This window comes from Chiloscyllium plagiosum, chromosome 4, assembly GCF_004010195.1.
Source record: "Chiloscyllium plagiosum isolate BGI_BamShark_2017 chromosome 4, ASM401019v2, whole genome shotgun sequence".
Taxonomy (NCBI): Eukaryota; Metazoa; Chordata; class Chondrichthyes; order Orectolobiformes; family Hemiscylliidae; genus Chiloscyllium; species Chiloscyllium plagiosum.
The window spans coordinates 112,140,056-112,160,206 of record NC_057713.1 but is presented as its reverse complement, the minus strand read 5'-3'; the positions used below and the strand labels follow the sequence as shown (position 1 = coordinate 112,160,206).

Here is a 20,151-nt window from a genome sequence, read left to right as displayed (position 1 = left end):
TTCTGGAGTAGATTTTAACTTTGTGCATCTTTCTAGAACTGGCGATAGGGATCACAATAAATAAAAAAAAACACATAAATGATGGCAATCTGAAGTAAAAACTAAAACAAATACTGGAAATGTCCTTACAGGTCAGACAGCATCTTTGCGGAGAAACCAAGTGACCATTTCAGGTTGATGACTTTTCATCAGAACTGCAGAAAAATTGAAATGTTTTAAAGCCAATACAAGGGAGAAGTACTAACGAAACGGACTGTCAGTGTCAAGATGGAGGTCATGAGAGATGAATTAATAAAAGATTTAATGACTCAGGCCAAGGACAGAAAGGTCAGAATGGAAGCAAGGTGGAGAGTTGAATTAAAAATTGACAGGGAGCTCAGGGTTATGCTTATGAAATGAGTAGGAGTTTCTCAAAGTGGTCACTTGGTCTACATTTTGCCTTCATAATGTAGAAGAGACCACATTGTGAGCAGTGAATACAGGAAGATGTACAAGTAAATTGCTGTTTCATTTAGAAGGAGTGTCTGAGGCCTTGGATGGCGAGAAGAAATCAGCAACTCACTTTGCACCTTTCCTGTTTTTTATTTCTATTGAGGTCATTAGAGATGTTGAACAGGCTGCCAATTCACCATCAGCCATTTTATGCTATTGCACTAAATCAGAATCTACTCCATTGTATCTGCACAGCAACTCAAATTCTCCAAATGCTATTGATAGTCAAAATAAGACAGTTACTTTGAGAGAATCTCTTTTGTAACAAACAAAATACAAAAGGCTTTTATGCTGTCACAGTAAAAACAGTGAAACCGATTTTCTCCAAAAGCTTGTATTTTTTAGGTTTTCAAGGAGTACAGGGTTTGATTCAAACCACAGATTTGTTTGACTTTACTTATGAATGTTGTATTAAATTAAACAAAACTGAAAATAAGGTCAGAAAACACATTTATCTAAAGAGATTAATTCCTTCCTACTTGGAAACTCTAATTACTTTCCACAGAAAATAGCTGGATCCTACTGTACAATTTGGAAGATAAACTGCTATCAGAGCAATATCTCCCCCTTTTTCTCTCATGGTATAAAGTTTGAAAATGAATTATCTGCTGAAACATCCTCTTTGAAGCAGAGAGATACTCCCTTGAAGTAAATTTAAAGTGGGAGGTGAACTGTTGGTGTGAGGGAGAGTGTTTCCAAAGTAAAAGATGCCCATGTTCTGCGATTGTTTCCTACAAAGTTTGTCTTTGCCGATAGGTTATTTTGATATGCACCCTATAATGGTGCAGTTTATAATGCTGCCTGCCCAATGTGTTCAGTAAAAATATTTGTGTTGCACTGTCAGTGAAACAAGTTTAATTAGACATCCTCAAATCAACTGTGTCAGACTGTGGGTATTTCAACTGCTGATTCCTTTTCAATGGTGAACCATTTAAAGGATAGGGCTGGTGAAAGAGGGTAAGATAAACATTACACTTTAAAGTACTTTGCCATACATAGATACATCACCATTAAAAGTGATCTGAATTTACAGAGCACTATAGCATAAATGGAGCTGATTTACTAAATTTGGAGTGCATCCCACTTTTTAAAAATGCACCATTCATGGTGCTGGAGTCAGTCCGAATCAAGTCAGAATTCATTAATTGCAGGTTTTTAGGCAGTTTGAATGACCCGAAGCATTATGGTCTGTTGACTGCTAATTCAAATCTTATTTCTGCTTAGAAAGAATTATCTCAAGGATTTGCCTGAAATAAAGAAACAAATAGTATCAAAAGAAGCAGTTTCAGGGTTAGAAGAATTCAGGCTCACACTTTAGAGAACCAAATCTCTCAGTCCACCAAAGTGGAATATGTTTATTTCTCATGTTTATTTTTACTTTGAAAGCATAATCAGACATGTTAACACCACTGTTTCTTGTGACAATATTATATATGAGTTAAGTTAGAGAATAACTTCAACATAAAAATGCATTTATGTTCAGAATTTGCATGAAAAGAAAGTAATGTTTGACAATTTAATATTTCAAATATTCAACATTTAGTAATATGTTTATGGGGAATCATTGGGTCATAGTATTTCAGATCAAAAATTGTTTAAAACATAGGTATGTGATACACAAAGACCATAGGGTGGTGTGATGGCTCAGTGCTTAGCACTGCTGCCTCACAGCGTCAGGGACCCAGGTTCAATTCCAGCCTTGGGCGACTGCCTGTGTGGAGTTTGCACATTCTCCCCGTATCTGTGTGGGTTTCCTCCGGGTGCTCTGATTTCCTCCCACAATCACAAAGATGTGCAGGTCAGGTGAATTGGCCATGCTAAATTGCCCATAGTGTTAGGTGCATTAGTCAGAGGGAAATGGGTCTGGGTGGGTTACTCTTCGGAGGGTCGGTGTGGACTTGTTGGGCCAAAGGTCCAGTTTCCACACTGTAGGTAATCTAATCTAAAATGCTGGAGAAACTCAGCAGGTCTGGCAGCATCTGTAGAGAGAAAGCAGAGTTAATATTTCAAATCCAGTGGCCCTTCTTCCAAACACGTTTCTCCACAGATACAGCCAGACCTGCTGCGTTTCTCCAGCAATTTCTGTTCATGTTAGTTTCAGATCTGTCATTGGTATGTGACAGTTGTTCATAGAATTAATGTGCATTTCATATATGAATGCACCATAGATGCCAATTGCAAATCATTTACAAATATTACCTTAAAAATTAAGATAATCACATATGCACACCACTGAGTTTCTGAATGCATACAGCGAAATGTACATGACCACTCAAAAACAAGCTGCTCTGAATCATCAAAGCAAAATTTTTATCCACAGTCACTCAACCTGAATTTGTTTCCATCTATGCTCTTAGAGACTACATCAAATCCATCTTTCAGTCGGCACAAAGATTAGCCAAAACTCATTACAATGGAAGCTTTTCTAGAAATAGCCTTACTTAGTTTTTCAATGTTGGGCATGACCTTGCCTCCTTTCTTCATATATGAAGCTCGAAATCCATCCACAGAGAAAATGATCAGTGGTGGACGGGTGAAGCTAAAATGTGAAATGCATAAGTGTTAAAGCAAGAGGTTCATAACAAAGTCTATGCTGATCACGTGCTTATTACATTCAGTGACACTCTGTATTAATCAATTATACATGAGCACTTCTTCTGCATACGTCAAACATATACAGCTATAAAAATATACACAAAAACAGTTGAATTCAACTTACCTGATCATCACTATTAATGCTTATTTGGATTGATCTGTCTTGTCATAGCAATAAATCAGGTGATTCTATGTGGTTACATTACTCATGAGAATCAGCAGGGGTTCTGTTGTATGAGTTAACATGAGGAAACGTGTTGCACTCATTGTGTGGGCAACCACAAACTCTTTTCTGGTATGAAATAATCAACCTTAATGAAACGTGCATTGCTATTAACTCAATTGCATTTATGAAACAAAAATTAGTTTCATACTGAATTGAGGGTATCTTATCATTTCCATCATGTACATCTCACCCACACAAAGTTCTAATACTTTACTTCTCCACATAGCTTACCTGCTTGTTTGTGTACAAAGTTTTGACAAAAATGCTTTGCCATCCTTTGAGAGGAGCAGACGTATTTCCACATATGGTAACCAGTCACTGTTATCACAGAATAATAAAATACTGCAACACACGAGGTCCATCAGCCCATCTTGCCTTGGCAGAGCTATTCAATTTGTCCAGAAGCCCCGTAATTGATTTACCTTTCAAGTATTTATCAAATTCCCTTCTCAGAGATGGCATTGAACTAATTTCCACCGCCTTTTCAGTTAGTGACTTCCAGGTTACAAATAACTTGTTCTTCTCATGCTTCTTCTGATCCTATTAGTCACTTTAAATCTCTATGCTATGGTTAACAACCTTTCTGCCATGGAGAGAGTTTGTTTTTCTTATTTTCTCTATAAAATCTTTCATAATTTTGAATGCCTCTATCAAACTCTCCTCTCCAATTTATCTGCGTTGATGAGAATTTCAGTTTATGTCCCTGATGCTCACTTCTGATATCCTTCTTCACCTTTTTCCGCATCCCGTCTCAGGCTTTGGCTTTTGTCCCACAGTCTGATGGCCAAAATGAATGCAATACAACAATAGGCAAGGGCCTAACCAATGTTTCACAAACATCCAACGTGTGGTCTTCTCACCAGCGTCTTAAACACAATGGCCTGGAGTTTCTGCCCACTTGTGCTGCTTTTTGTCAGTACAATGGACCCAATATAAGCATATTCAATGCAAAGGATCACTAAATCTTAAGTACAATTTGCACTCAATGCAACTCCAATTTTCACAACCTTTTGCATGAGTTTCAAGAACACAGTGCTAGAAACCTGGCTCACCCAGAACAAGGCCACGATGCCAGATACATTTCTTTTACCATCAAGAGTTTCTCAAGCATGTTAGTTTGCATACCTTCAAGGTGGTTCCAAACAATAAACTGGATTCCAGTTACTATGGTTCGAATCGGTACAGTTTGAAAGGTTTTCTACAATTTTCTTCAAAATGAAATTTTTAAGGAGTTTTATAGTTGTACCATCAATCTAAAAATGTTTTGTACATTCTTAATATCATAGAGTCAGAGATGTACAGCATAGAAACAGACCCTTCGGTCTAACCCGTCCATGCCAACCAGATATCCCAATCCAATCTAGTTCCACCTGCCAGCACCTTGCCCATATCCCTCCAAACCCTTCCCAATCATATACCCATCCAAATGCCTCTTAAATGTTACAATTGTACCAGACTCCACCACTTCATCTCGCAGCTCATTCCATACACGTAGCACACTCTGTGTGAAAATGTTGACGCGTAGGTCTCTTTTATATCTTTCCTCTCTCATTCTAAACCTATGCCCTCTCGTTCTGGACTCCCTGACCCCAGGGAAAAGACTTTGTCTATTTCCTCATGCCCCTCATAATTTTGTAAACCTCTATAAGGTCAACCCTCAGCCTCCAACACTCCAGGGAAACAGCCCCAGCCTGTTCACCCTCTCCCTATAGCTCAAATCCTCCAACCCTGGTAACATCCTTGTATATCTTTTCTGAACCCTTTCAAGTTTCACAACATCTTTCCGATAGGAAGGAGACCAGAATTGCACGCAATATTCCAACAGTGGCCTAACCAATGTCCTGTACAGCCGCAACATGACCTCCTAACTCCTGTACTCAATTCTCTGACCAATAACGGAAAGCATACCAAACGCCTTCTTCACTATCCTATCTACCTGCGACTCCACTTTCAAGGAGCTATGAACCTGCACTCCTGGAAAATAGTTGAAGTGGAAACTTGGAGGGGGGGGGCATCACTTGTCAAAACAGGAGCAATTCTGGACACAATTTGCACTGAAATCAGAGAGCGTGCATCTTAAATGGAAACACCACCATATGATTGGTGAATTCTCATAAATGGAACACTGCCTGGTTACAGGAGATTCAACAACTTGTGCTACCATCAGTCCTAATTTTAAAGAGGATCATGATTAAAATACCTCAGTGCATACTGTCAAATCTATTACAAACTGGGGAACAGTCAATTATGCTGCTGATCAGATATATAGCTGTTCAAGCTGATCATTATGATTAAAAATCTAACTTTCTGCTGAAGTCTTCCTTTAAAATTAAAATCAGCACTACACATATAACTGCCCCAGGAAAAACATTATCAATTATTGCAGGACTCAGATGGATGTTAGTTTGTACATACCCTGCTGGACAATCTGGTGTCTTCAAATCTTCACATTCTTCATTCAACCAATGTGTTTCACCTGGTATCAAGGTTTATCATGTAATTAACAAAAGATTTAGACTGTGGGACTAGCATACATTAAAGTATGAAATAAAATCTAATCTTTGATTTGATGAGTTCTAAATAGAAAAACATAACCTACATGTATAAAGAGCATATCTGAAAATTAGCTTTCATGTTTTTAATTTTATGACAGAAAACATTCAAAAATCTGCAAAAACTTAAGATTTAAATAAAATTTTGGAGAAGTTACAGTGTAACTCCCAGTGTTAGAAGTACTAAAAATGTGTTCAGTAAAGAAGGTTGACAGCACTACAATTTCAACTAGAGATATCTCAGTTTCTCAAAAGAGTAACTTGTTGAGATTTACTGATGTTTACAGAACACGGGTTAAACTTTGCACACCAACCCCATCCCAATAATCTTTCATTCTCATTTTAACCTAATTTTAACAATGTTGGGCTGGATTTTCCAGGGGGAGGTGGGGATTTAGATCAGGTTCTGGGGATGTAGGTGGACTTGAGGTGGTGTAGGCAGTCATTTCTGCGATGTAGTTCGAAGTTGCAATCTAACCATCAGGAAATATGGGCCAATAAAAGGTTTCTTTCAGAAACTTCAAAGACTAAAAATTATTGACGTTGCCATTAATAAATGAAAGCACTTACATTGTCTACTTAATTCAGGTCTTCAACCTTCTCCACTTTTGTCAACTCCAAGATGGAACATATTATATAGTAAGGTTTCTGAGACTTGGTCCTGATCATAGTATTTGAATCTTTTGTTCATTAAAAGTTATGTTCAGAAATTGGGATGCACTGATGTCTTCTCAAATCAGTGCTCCCATGAAATGAGATTTCCATCACGTTTGCAGTCTGAAAAGACTTGGGCTTTGCATATCAGAAGGAATTATGGAATAGTCTGAAATTACCTTTGCATGCAACTAGGTAGTTGGAGCAGCAATCTCCTCTATTCATGCAATCTTCAGAACACTGGCAAACATATTCTTCATTTCGTGCTTCCCCACAACGGTCTTTGTTGCACTCCCATGCTCGACCTAAAATATGTGGTAAATTAGTTTTTTCCTGAGGTATTCGAGTCCTTGTCTTTTGCAAATTACCTTCAGTTTGCCCATCTTGTATCACCATTTACATTTGTTAATGACATATCTCAAAAGTCTTTAACATAGTATGTTAGTGTAAAACAGATCACTGTATCGGTATTTGACAAAAGTATTTATCTTAATAGTTCACTGATATCAGTAAAATTTCTAGACTAGCACATGCTCAAGCATTAAAGATTATTACTGCATTCAAAATAAAGCAGAACCACAATGGGGGAAATCACTTGGACACTGCCAGAGAAGGAATAACAGGTGAAGAAAGGAGAATAACTGGAGAGAGGTAATCAGGAAGAATAAGGAATGATAACAAAGATGAAGAGAGAGGAACAGTGAGAAAGACTGGAGAAAAGTGTAAAGAGATATATGTAAGGAAAAGAGGGAGCAAGGAATGAGCTCAAGGCAGAATGGAGTTTCAACAGATAGGGGTGAAGAGGAGGACTGGAACCAGCAAGTTATCCATCTCTCAAGTAGTATCACCAATGAAAATGTTTCTGGAGTGAGAAAGCAATGCACTCTCTCTCTTTCAGTCAGCCTGGATTTTAATTTCATTTCGGATGGAAGAGGTTCTTCTCCCTACATCCACGCACATATTATTGTCTCAGTAATAGTGCAGTTAGTGGCAGAAATCAATTCCATAAATGAGGGCCAGATTTTCATCTTAATGATGAAAAGATGTGCATTCCTTGGTAGTCCATTTACTACTGCCACAATGCTAACGTTAAAGTCATGATAAATTACAACAGCTCTCTAAGTGATCCAGCAAAAAAAAAATGTGAGTAACCAGAGAGAGTGTCATTTTGACTGAAGCAGATGAGAGATGGAGAGCATTACAGCATTGAAAGAATGAGACAAGATTCTCACATGGACAGAGATTCCTGACAGATAATCAGGTATGTCACTGAGAGTATAGCAAGTTAAATTTTGATTAACTTTTCCAATTTCATGTATTTCAATCTGCCTAGTTGCATTTTGGAAGCCTCCAGCAAATTACTGTAAAGTTATTCAATAGTCACAGAATTTAAAGCATTGAAAACTAGAATATTCGGTATTTTATAGACATCTTGTAAAGTTATTGACACAATTAATTAATTGTTTCACCAATGTACATAACGAGTATTGCACTGAATTCTGTGCCCACCTACTGTCTGGAAGCATAAAACTGATAGACAGTGAAACAAATATATAATACATATATTATAGCAAATGTATTGGGTAGATTGCTATAAAACTTAAGAACAAAAGAAGTTATTACTGGCTTTAAAGTAATTTATTTATTCCTCATTGCTAGAATTAAAGAATTTTAAAAAGTACAGTATTGCCAGTCATTCACCAATTGTTGATGTCCAGAAAAAATTGCAACTCCAATGAATTAACCAAAACAAATATAATATACATATTAAAAATACAGACGTATCTCCAACTATTACTTCCGTGACATAAACTATACCTGAACAAAATAAGATTAAATGATCTGCTGCCCAGAGTCTATATGTGAAAAATGTAGTCAGGTTAAATTGGAGGCCTCATGAGGTACACATCAGGAAGCATTCAACAGCAATCTGGAAGGATTTTGCTGTCCAAATTTTGACTCTGTAATAAGGTACCACACAAGAAGCATTATATGTTCTTTAGAGATGTGTAAAGCTTAATCTTTAGCCGATCGAGAACAGTCTTGGCAGTGTAGTAAAATAATTTATTTGATTGGAAAAGATTAAAGCTTTACCCAAAACCTGTTCCACAATAAAAAAAAAACCTTTGGATAAATAGTGCGGCGCTCCCTCAGCACTGACCCTCCGACAGTACAGTGCTCCTTAAGCACTGTCCTTCGGAAAGTGCAGTATTCCCTCAGCACTGATCTTTTGACAGTGCAGCGCTCCCTTAGCCCTGGCCTTGGGACAGTGCGGCGCTGGTTGGCATGCCACGCTTCTAGGTATTGTCGTGCATGTCTCTGTTTGGCTTGTCCTAGGATGGAGGTGTTGTCCCAATCAAAATGGTGTCCTTATTTATCTGTATATAAGCATTTTGTAGCTTGTATGGGGCAACTTTTTCACACAGAGGGTGGTACGTGTATGGAATGAGCTGCCAGAGGAACTGGTGGAGGCTGGTACAATTGCTACATTTAAGAGGCAGTTGGATGGGTATATGAATCGAAAGGGTTTGGAGGGATATGGGCCAGGTGCTGGCAGGTGGGACTAGATTGGGTTGGGCTATCTGGTCGGCATGGACAGGTTGGACCAAAGGGTCTGTTTCCATGCTGAACATCTCTATAACTCTATGACTCTAAATGGTAGCATTTCCCTGGTTCTAACTATCCATCTGCCCACTGTAAAGACTTAGATGCTTCTGTTTTTTTAAGCCATTCACATGCCGGAGTTTGGCCCATTTCTCTGGTGATCCACCTTCATTCCGATATCTCCAGCCAGTAACGTCCAAACCCTCACCAATTAATCCCTTTCCTTCACCAAAATCAGAAGCTTTACCCACCTCCCATCAGGGGCAGATTTCTGAACCTGCTTTCCAAACAAGTCAAGGTCAGCCAAACTCTAACCTCAGATATTTTCTATTTTCTGAACTTCTCACACAGACTCATAACCTATCACATTAACTTAACACATTAGTACCAGAACTCCTAAGTATACTAAAATCTCAATGTTGCAAACCAGCAATTATATTTTGTTCAAAACATCAGGGATGCTTTCGCTTTCTCAAATACCACTTACCAAAATAAAAACTTGGTGATGAGATTGTTTGATAACTTTTCCCATGCCGACATCAATGTGACAAGGGTTTCTTTTAAGAAGTCGCAAAACTCTCCCAAACAGAAGAGGTAATTTCCAATGATAGAGATCCCTACAGATTTCTGAACTGCTCATTGGAAGTTAACAACCACGTTAATTATGAACTCCCATAATTGTTTCATTTAAAAATTCTTCCATTCAATAATGCTTATAAACAGCCACTTTCCAGCAGACAATGATCAGTTAGCTCAGTTAGGTGGATTACTGGTTTGTGATGTGGAGTGATGCCAACAGCATGAATTCAATTCCTGCACCAGCTGATGTTACTATGAAGGATTCTCCTCCTCAACCTCTTCCCTTCACTAGAGGTGTGGTGATCCTCAGGTTAAATCACCACCGGTTGTCCTTCCCTAATGAGAGAGCAGCCCTATAATCTGGTAAGGCTATGGCAACTTCACTTTTACCAGTAGCCAAAAAAGGCACTATAATCTGGTGCAGAAGCTTTTACAGAGTTAGGATCAATTAACTGGCTGCACACAGGACTTGTTCTAATGCTATTTTTCCTGAAATTAGAGGGTGATTTACATAGTTTTTTTACATAGTGTCTCACACAACAATTTGTTAAACTCACCTGAACAGCCATGATGTGGAGGTGCCAGTGTTAGACTTGAGTGGACAGAGTTAAAAATCACACAACACCAGGTCATCTGAAGGAGCAGTGCTCTGAAAGCTTGTACTTCCAAATAAACCTGTTGGACGATAACCGAGCGCTGTGTGACTTTTAACTTTGTTCACCTGAAGAGGGCAGACAAGCTTAAGTGGATGTGTTAGAGTTTGACCTGATCAACCATTACCTAATTGGAAAGCCATGACACAATTGCTAAAAATAATGTCTCTTCAATTGAGCCATTTTTAAATAGCCTCATTTATTCAGAAATTGGTTCACATATAATATATCACAGTATACCAACACTATATAAGCTTTAAATATTTTGAATCTCACTAACTCACCTGCTTGCCCTCTTGATCGAGGATGGGCACGGGATAAATAACCTAAAGAAGGAAGAAAATAGAAAAATAAAAAGAAAATCACTGAAATTGAGATGAAAATAAAAATACACAGAACAATAAGTTTTCCTTTGGATATCTAGAGCCAGTGTTGAAATCAAAACTATCTTTTAAACTTGGATCAAATATTTTGAGTTTTTTGGGAATAGGTGGAAACGGTGAGTTGGTTAAACTGTGTTACCACCCAAAGAATTGACAGGGGGCATGTTTGCAATTCTCAGTTACTTTAGGGCACCCTCTCAGCCACAGATTATACATGGCAAATCAAAATAAAGTCATAAAGACATGGAAGAAAGAATATTTAGAGGCTAACTACCTTCAAAGACAGAATAATTCTGAACATATATCAAAAGTATGTTTAACTCTCCATTTCGTACCTGTCTTCAAACAAAGTTGATCGAAATCTGAACAGCAGCTGTTATAACTTTTACACAAATTGTCACAACGGCAATTGGGTGGAGTTGCCTCTTGCAGTTCAAAACATCTGCCCCTGCATGACCCAGAAGTAGAAGCTCGGGCTGAATCTGAAACAACTGTGTAAAAGAAGAACATAAAGAATAGTTAGGAATAGCACACTCTGGAAAGTAAAATAATCCAGAAAGTTGTTTAGAATGTAATTCTTCAACAATAAAAGCATTATCCATATACTATCAACAACTGTCAAGCTAGCATTCTAATTAACGATGTTATCTCTTGCTATGATATTTGAACAGTTATCTGATTGAAAGACATCGATTATGCACAAGTTTAAAATTTTAACTGGTACATTATTCAATTGCACTATCTATCCCAACATTTTTGATGGTAACTAAAATGAAGTGGCAAGTTGAGAGCAAGATAAGGGGCCAGAGATAGTCATCATAAAATTTTTGGGTGATGCATTACCTAATTTCACAGATGTTAGGAAAGTAAAATGTAGCCAGAGTGCAAGAGCAAAAAATAGTTTTGATCAAAAGAATATTATCTAAACAAGACAATATGTCCATCCAAGAAGATCTCAAGTAACACATGATGTGGGTTCATTCAAAAAGTTGTTTTGCCTCAAATGTACTTAAAGTGTTGAAGGGAAAGAACATTTTCTTTAAAGATCCATTCTTTTGGAATAATTAGAAAGTTATACTTCCCCTCCATAATTACAAAGTAACTACTTGAACAAAACTGGCAATATTGCTTCCAATTTCAATTCTCTAAAAGAGGCACAGTATATCATAACACACCACAGAATGTAGAGGCAGAGCAGCTGGTCTGTTTAGGGAAACTTCAATCAATTATTTTATGACAGCATACTAGTTGTTTTAAAACAATAAAAGTATGAGTTTTAGGCACTTTTGAGCCCTGAATACATAAATAATTAGCACAAAGTCTATGAATAATTTGCTGCTCCCTGTGCCTTTTTTGAAACTTCTGCATTATATTGACACTAAATTTGCAAAAGTACAGCTGTGGTACAATATCTTTGCCATTTAATTTCTACATCAGAATTATAGAAATTATCATAAATGTATTAATTTATACAAAAATGTATGAAAACACTTTGTGTATTCATCCAGTTAGTTTAAACTACATAGCTATTAATATTCAGTACGTTTGTGACATTAATGAAATAAATTAAAATAGCAGTGATGTAGGAATTGTCACTTCAAGAGCCTCAGATAGCATGGCAAACTAACCAAATTAATCTTCAGCTTTTCTAACACCTGAATAGAGAATATTATTACTATTTAATAGTTCCAATATTTTTCTAACCCATAGTATAAATTAAAGACAGTTATATTTAATTTCCAATATTTCCAGTCATGGAGATTGTGGTAAACATCAATGGCCATGAAGTTCCATGTAGCTGATGATGACTTTTCTAATGAATGATTAACATGGTGATGCAATGCCTTGGGAATTGATTGAGTAATGATCTGATTACCAGTAAAACCACAACAGTAAATGTTACTTCATTTAACTGTTTCATTGTTTTCATCTGCGCAAGAATACAGAACTTTCTCATTATTTCTCAAAAATATTTCCCCAGTAATGTGTTTGATTTGTTTTAGAATTTATGAAGAACATATTATCAAAATTTCATATTTAATTTAGTCAGTAAATGTTTATATACAAACTGTTTCTATTTTCATGCAAAACAAATCATAATTCCAGTTACTTATTAAAGTCTCTTTAAACTGATAATTTTGATATTAGCTTTCGATTTCAAAGTGAAAACCAGATATCTTGTCAGTTCCTTTCTAGTTAATACAAGTAATTTGGCTATAAATTGATTAATGAACATGAACACTATTATCACACACTGACTTTTAACAGCTTTTCATCAATTTTCATATTCAAGGTATTTCAGATTTTAATTCAAAGTAAACTACCCGTTCTTCAAGAAAACAAATACGTTTTCATACAAAATAATTACTTTGATCAGGAACTTACAATATTATTAATCAATCTAAATTTGTACATAATGTCAAAAAAGCCCTCAAATCATTTAAAGTTAGGGATTGAGTAATATGTAAATTACAGTGCACAGCTGCACCATTTAAAAGCTGAAACACAGAAAGTTGTTGGTTATGTGATTAATGCAAAACATAAATGTAAATGTTATATTAGTCTACACACATCTTGATGGATATAAGAAACTTTCTCATTAATAGCAACCAAAGTAATCTATTCTGAAGTTGAATTTCTTGCCATAAAAAATACAATATTTAATATGCAAACCTGCTAACTACAAATTCAGTAGCCAATTGAAAATTCTGGACATGGTGTAATCCTGGAACATTTAAGTTTTCAACAGCTCAAATTAAATATTTCCAAAATTAGAATTCTTAAAATTCTAAAATGTTGGTTGCAGAATTAAACTATGGTCTGTGTCTCAATGCTAGGTACATTAACACATTTCCAAAATTGTAATTTCTTCAGCATTACAGTTGGTGTTGTAGCTCTTCCATGGCACACATATACAACAGGGCTATGTTGTTCTTCACTGGAGTATTCAGAAATAATGCAGAGAAAGTTACTTTAATGCCCCAGCCTGCTCACTGAGAAAAAGTTATATTGGAAATAAGCACTATGCTCAGTATCCATACTATACCATACAGATAACTACATTCTGAGTCCAGTTATGGACATATTATTGCTAATAGCAGTTAAACTTCAATTTAATAAATTCAGTTTAGTGAAATTGTAAATTACATTCAATTTGTTAAATGTCTCAATTGACAAATAAACTTTTCCAGTGAACGGAGACTTTTCAGTATTCAAAGAGTACGCAGTTCCATTGCAGTGCTATAGTCACTGAAACTTCCCATTGAATTGTTCTGTAACATGATCAAAACTATCGTGGTTGTAGGTGTAAACTGGACAATAATTAACACTGAGGTTATCATTGTTTAACAAGCAATGCGACTTTTCTGGCATGTGTTGTTAACGTGGACCTTGAAGTGCGAATTTGCTTGTAATTATATGGTCGATGTCTCCGCCTCGTTTAATGTCAAATTAGAGGCTGTTGTACTAGCTTGCCTGTGAGAAGCAGGAAAATGTACAATGTGTTCGGGCAAAGTGAGCAGCAACCATCAGAAGACTGGGTTTTTACCCCATCTGCAACCTGATGCATAGTTTAAAGGTCGGGTGCATTTGTGTCAATTTAAAATGTTGGAAGAAGACAAGGAGTGTATAACCTTGTATTGGGCACTAAAAAAAACATAGCACAAACTGCGTTAGCACCCGATCACAGTTACAGCCTCCATGCAATATAATATTTTTTTTCTAGACTTTGTAACGGAGACTATAGAAAAACAATGAAAAACAAAGTACCTTCACGATTGCTTGTGCCTCCTGATCTTTGCACGCGGCGCAAGCTAAATCCTTGGCAAACATTTACCCCGGCTATGAATGTCAACACTGAAATGATCTGCAAATAAGATTTGTTTTAGTAATAGATATATCAAAGAAAAGAATGATGATTAGCTGACACATTGGTAAATCTTTCACTTCAACGCTTGAGCATATAATGCTCCTAGACAATTGTGCGAGGGCTACATGGTGCTTTTTTTTTCAGAAAGTCAACTCCAGATCCGCAACAGACTGATTCAAGAGCAAATATTACTCCTCGAAAAGCCCGCGGCCCCACATTAGACATACCTGGGACAACTTCAGGTTAATGCTCTTCGACATGGTTGTTCTTAACAGTGAAGAGGATTCCTCCCTGGCAACTGGCTTCCTGAAGGGACCTCAGACTGATCCCACCTGCTCAGGTTGTCAATCTAAAGCGTGTGTCTCACTGGATCATGTTTCACATTGAAGAGCGGATGAGTTTTGTTTCTGATTTTTGTTTGAAATCACACTTTGTTAATTAAAAACAAAAACTTGCCACGTTATTCCGCAAAACTATTTTTTTTCTCTCTCTCTCGCTCTTTTAAACAGCACGTGGACTCTCCCTGCCTTTTGTGTATGTTGTTTGAGCTGTGGAGGATCTCAGCTGTTGAAGCAGCTAAACGCCGTCACTGTTGTTTTTCAAAGACATCTTGTTCTACACCAAATAGTGGGGCCTTTGTCCGGGAGAAGAGGCAAGGCGAGTTGTGTGATGTACAGCTGCCCCCGTTACCAGATCTCTTTTAAAACAGCGTTTGTTTAGTAGGAGTGCGTTTGTGCCAGCTTCCTGTCTGGCAGTTTTCCCCATTCCCTCGCCCCTCCCCCCCTTCTCACAGATTATAAAGATGAAAAAAAAAATAGGGGCTGTCGCAATCATTTGGGCTGAGAGTGTCCGTAAACAAAAAAAATTAAAATCCCCAAGGCTGGTTAGTAAACATCAGCTAAAACCATGAATTGACTGCAGCTCGCTGCAATTTTAAGGGAAAGTTTTGTTTCCTTTCCTGACGCCCTCTGTCGAAATAAGTCATGACCTTTCCCGGTTACCTGACTGATAAGAAGGTCTGGAGACTGCAACTTTGTGCACAAAGCGTCATTTCACTCGTATCTTGAACAGTTAAAGTCTTGTAGGCAGGAAAAGACTAGAAGTTTGTACTGGAGAAGAACAGGGGGACTGTGCGCTTTACTTTTCAATAAAAGGGCATATGAAAGCGTGGTATTTTAAGAGATTTATCACAGGTAGTATTGAACAGTTAATTTAATTTGATTTAAATAAATCACGCGCAAAGTTTTGGTTGATCATTCAGCAAACGTATCGCAATGTAACATTAAACAGGCAGTTGAAAATTTGTGCAAGTTCAAGAACCAGAAGAAACATTTCACTAATAAGAAAACAAGTTTTCTAACCCTTTTATCTTATAGCTTGAATCCTGGTAGATGTGATTTTTTTGCTAATGTGTGCTCTGGAGAATCACTTGTGCCCTGCACTAATATGCACAGTTCATGCATCTGCAATTTATGCTGCCCCACTATCACGAGCTCTCAAATTTAAAAAAAGTGATAAAGAATAAGATATTGTTACCTTGACATTACCAAAAATTGTGTTTTTAATGTAAAACAATGCATGCAAGTAAATTGTAACCATCATCTTTATATCAATGGCTACTTATTTTGCAGAACTTACGACAATCTCAGTAACTAATAATAGGATGAACAATTCCAACACTTCTGGCGTAAATCACAAAATACCACCATAAACAACAGTAGATCTGGTTTGGTCAATACTTCTTTTTACCCAACTGCAGCATAAATTTGCTTCTATTGCAAAATATACAGCCAAACACAGGAAAGCAACTATTTTAGATGCTGGAAATCTGAAGTACAAACAGAAAATGCTGGAAACATTCAGCAGATCAGGCAGAATCTATAAAGGACAAACGTTGACATCACAGGCATAGTCCATTATCTGATGTACTTGTGCAGTGCAATGATCATCACCATCACACACATTTTCTTTAAAGATGCTCCCTTGGTTGTTAGGTGTTTCCAGGATTCCCAACAGGGAATTGAATTTTTTTTCATCATTCATGAAGTGTGGGTATCACTGAATGGGCCAGCATTTATTTCCTGTACCTAATTGCCCAGCGAGCAGTTAAGTGTCAAACACATTGCTATGGGTCTGGAGTCACATGTAGGTCAGACCGGATAAGGATGGCAGTTTCCTTCTCAAGAGGACATTAGTGAACTAAATGGGTTTTTCATGGTTTCACGGTCGTTCCTAATTCCAGATATATTTATTGAATTCAGATGCCACTACCTGCCATGGCATGATTCAAACCCAGGACCACAGAACACTACCAGGGTCTCTGCGCTAATAGTCCAGCAATAATACCACTAAGCATCACCAATAAATATGCAAAAAAGGGAAATTTACAGAGCCCTGGGAAAGAACACAGTTATATCTAATAAAATTCACTTTTAGATAAGTGATATAATGGGTTGAATGGTCTCCTTCTGGATTGTAAGATTCAGTGACAAAGGGGAGCAGGGAGTCACAGGTATAATGGAGATAGATGAACGGCAGCAGCTTCACTTCGGAAAGTTTTTTTTATTCACTCGTGGGATTTGGGCATCGTTGGCTTGCCAGCATTTATTGCCCATTCCTATTTGCTCTTGAGAAGATGGTGGTGAGCTGCCTTCTTGAGCCGCTGCAGTCCATGTGCTGTAGGTTGACCCCCAATGCCTTCGGGGAGGGAATTCCATGATTTTGACCCAGTATTAGTCGCTATTATTAACTCTCTGCAAAGGCTAGCAATCAGGTATGCAGTTTTTAAAGTCAATGACAGCATTATTTAAGTGAATTGAGAATGTGCCAGCATAAGTGTACTGTGGAATTCTCTAACCAGATTTCCAAAAGACAGTTGACAATGTGTCATGCAAAAAGCTATTAGTTAAGTTCAACCTCGGAAGTGATTTAAGAATTGGCTTAAGAATAGAAAGCAATAAGTATTTGTTGGAGAGGATATCTTGGATGGGGAAGATTCTGAAAAGGGGCCCAGGGATTGATGTTGGAATCAGTACTGTTTCTAATTTGCATCAATCATTCAGATTGTGCAACTTGATGCAAATATAGATTTCGGAAGGACATGGAGTTCACAAAATTCAGAATTGATCAAATGTGCAGATCCAACATGTAATTGGGCAGATCAGCAATTAAAACATAATGCAGGCAAATATAAAATGCCATACATCAGGATCAAAAGGGTGACACAAAAATTTCATGACTGCTTTTAAAATAGCTCAGAATAATAATGCAAGACATGTAAGAGTTTATTGAATTTAATACTCATAATGTTAGTCTTTAGAGCAAGAGAATTTTAGGCACAGGAATAAATAAATCTTACTTCAATTGTAGAGAATACTGGTGAGACAACACCTGGATTATCACATGCAGTTCTAGTCTCCATGCCCGTGGAAAAATAAACTTGCCATAGAGTGAGTTCAGTAGAGGTTCACTGGACTAATTCCAGGGATGAAGGTACTGGAGTTCAGAACAATGAAATCCAATCTCATAGCAAGTTACAAAATTCTTAAAGGAATAAACAGAGTAAACACGGAAAGGACATTTTCCCTTGCTGTGGCATCTCTAACAAAGGACATGGTCTCAGAATAAGTGGTTGAGATTTAAGGATTGAGGTGAGGAGGTACTTTTTTTGGGAACTTCTTCAATTAAAAGGTGGTGAATCTTTGGAGTTCTCTATCCCAAGGAGCTGTCTTTATATAAATGGAGATTGAGAGATTTCTTGTTAATGACATCAAGGGATAGGGGGATAGCATAAGAATATGTATCTGTGTAATATGAACCTTAATACAATGAATGGGTTGTATCTTACAGGACCGGGACTAACATTCTTGCAGGGACATGGGTTAATGCTGATTTAAACTAGGTTGACAAGGGGACAGGAATCTAATAAGGAGCATGAATTCAAAGGAAGCAACACTTGTAAAAGGAATTAAAAGAGTAAGCAAAGACAGATGAAGCAATAGTGAGCATCAAACAGGATCAAAATGGAGAATAGTGTTTTTAAAAAAGTTGAATTAAAGACATTCTATACGAATTTGCATAGCATTTACTAAAGGTTGATGTCTTCAATGTACAAATTGAGGTACATGGAGATAATTGAACTGCCATTACAGAGGCATGGATAGTGGTTGCTCAGGATTAGGAACTGGATATCCAAGGTTATTCTACATTTAGGAGGGAGATCCTGAAAGGAAAAGCAAGTGAGATAGCACTCCTAACAAAAAATTATATCTGTAAGAGAGGATCAAGATGTAGAATCAGTTTGGGTAAAGCTAAGAAATAAGGAGAAGCAAACAATGATGCATGCTGTTTATCGACCACCAAACTGCAGTGCTGATGTTGAACATGTTATAAATCAGGAAATTAGAGAAGCATGTAACATGGCTAGTAACAGTAATTCCAGGTGACCGTACTTTACATATTGTCTCATTGAAAGTAATAGGGAGATGGAGCTGGTGCAAGAGGGTAGCATTGAGGGAGATGAACAGCCATGATCTAGAATGTCAGATCAAGCTCAGGGAGCTGAAAAGCCTGCTCCTGCTCCTCTGATACTAACTTAAAGACAAATCCAAAAATCCTCTCTGGGCTTACAAGATCATAAAAGGGAAATGAGAAGAGGAGCAGACCAACCATGGATTAAAAAGAGAATCTACATATGAATGCAGTAGGTGCCAATACTTTGTGTAATTTACATTTGTATTCACAAAGGAAGATACCGCAAAAATCATAGTGAAAAAAGGAAATAGTTAAGAGAAAGGATCGGCTAAAAATTAATGAAAAGAAAGGATGTGAAGAAAAGGCAGGTTGCATGTAAAATTAATTCATCACCAGGACCAGTTGGGGTGCATCAAAAGATGCTGAGGGAATTAAGAGTAGAAATTGTGGGGATATGGACCATAATCTTTCAGTCTTCCCTATAGGATTTAAATCCTAGTTCAAATATTACACAATGGTTTAAAAAGGGGTTTAAGGATCAATTAAGCAACAATAAACCAGTCAGTTTATTAAGGCAAAGCCTCAGGAAAAAGCAATCCTGGGCAAAATTAATAGATACTTGGTAAGTGTCAATTAAATAGCCAATATTACATTGTTAAGGATAAATCATGTTTAACGAATCTATTTGAGTGCTTTCTTTTGATAACTTTAAGTGAGGGGATTAATGAATGTAATTTGGCTGAGATGATGCTAATGGATTTCCAAAAACTTGTTTGATAAAATTGAAATGCATGGGATAAAAGAGACAGTGACAGAATTTATATAAAATTGGCTAGGTGATCTGATATCATATGTGATATTTAAAAGAAAGATGTACAAGTGAAAAGATAGCAAAGGATGTTACTTCAGTGGCTGTCTAAGATCCCTGTGTGGAATACACTCACTCCCAACAAGAATCATTAACTGTCATACCTGAAAAGTGTCAAGGTAGCTTCAGACAGCAACACTTCAGAGGAAGAGATGCCATTCAATAAAACTGAAATGTGATCTGTCAGATTGCACCAAAATAAAG

At 37.1% G+C, this 20,151-nt stretch overlaps 1 protein-coding gene across 1 annotated transcript in view; it reads right to left on the bottom strand.

The window, feature by feature from the left end:
* The window catches only part of enpp2 (ectonucleotide pyrophosphatase/phosphodiesterase 2), a 99,639-nt gene extending 84,296 nt beyond the window's left edge, over positions 1-15,343 (bottom strand). The window contains exons 1-7 of the mRNA XM_043688979.1: positions 14,834-15,343; positions 14,507-14,603; positions 11,074-11,229; positions 10,640-10,681; positions 6,699-6,824; positions 5,729-5,789; positions 2,934-3,031 (exon numbers count right to left, since the gene is read on the bottom strand). Coding sequence (XP_043544914.1) covers positions 2,934-3,031; positions 5,729-5,789; positions 6,699-6,824; positions 10,640-10,681; positions 11,074-11,229; positions 14,507-14,603; positions 14,834-14,866 — 613 coding nt within the window. The 5' untranslated portion in view covers positions 14,867-15,343. The remainder of the gene's footprint in view (positions 1-2,933; positions 3,032-5,728; positions 5,790-6,698; positions 6,825-10,639; positions 10,682-11,073; positions 11,230-14,506; positions 14,604-14,833) is intronic.
* Positions 15,344-20,151: the final 4,808 nt, after the last annotated feature.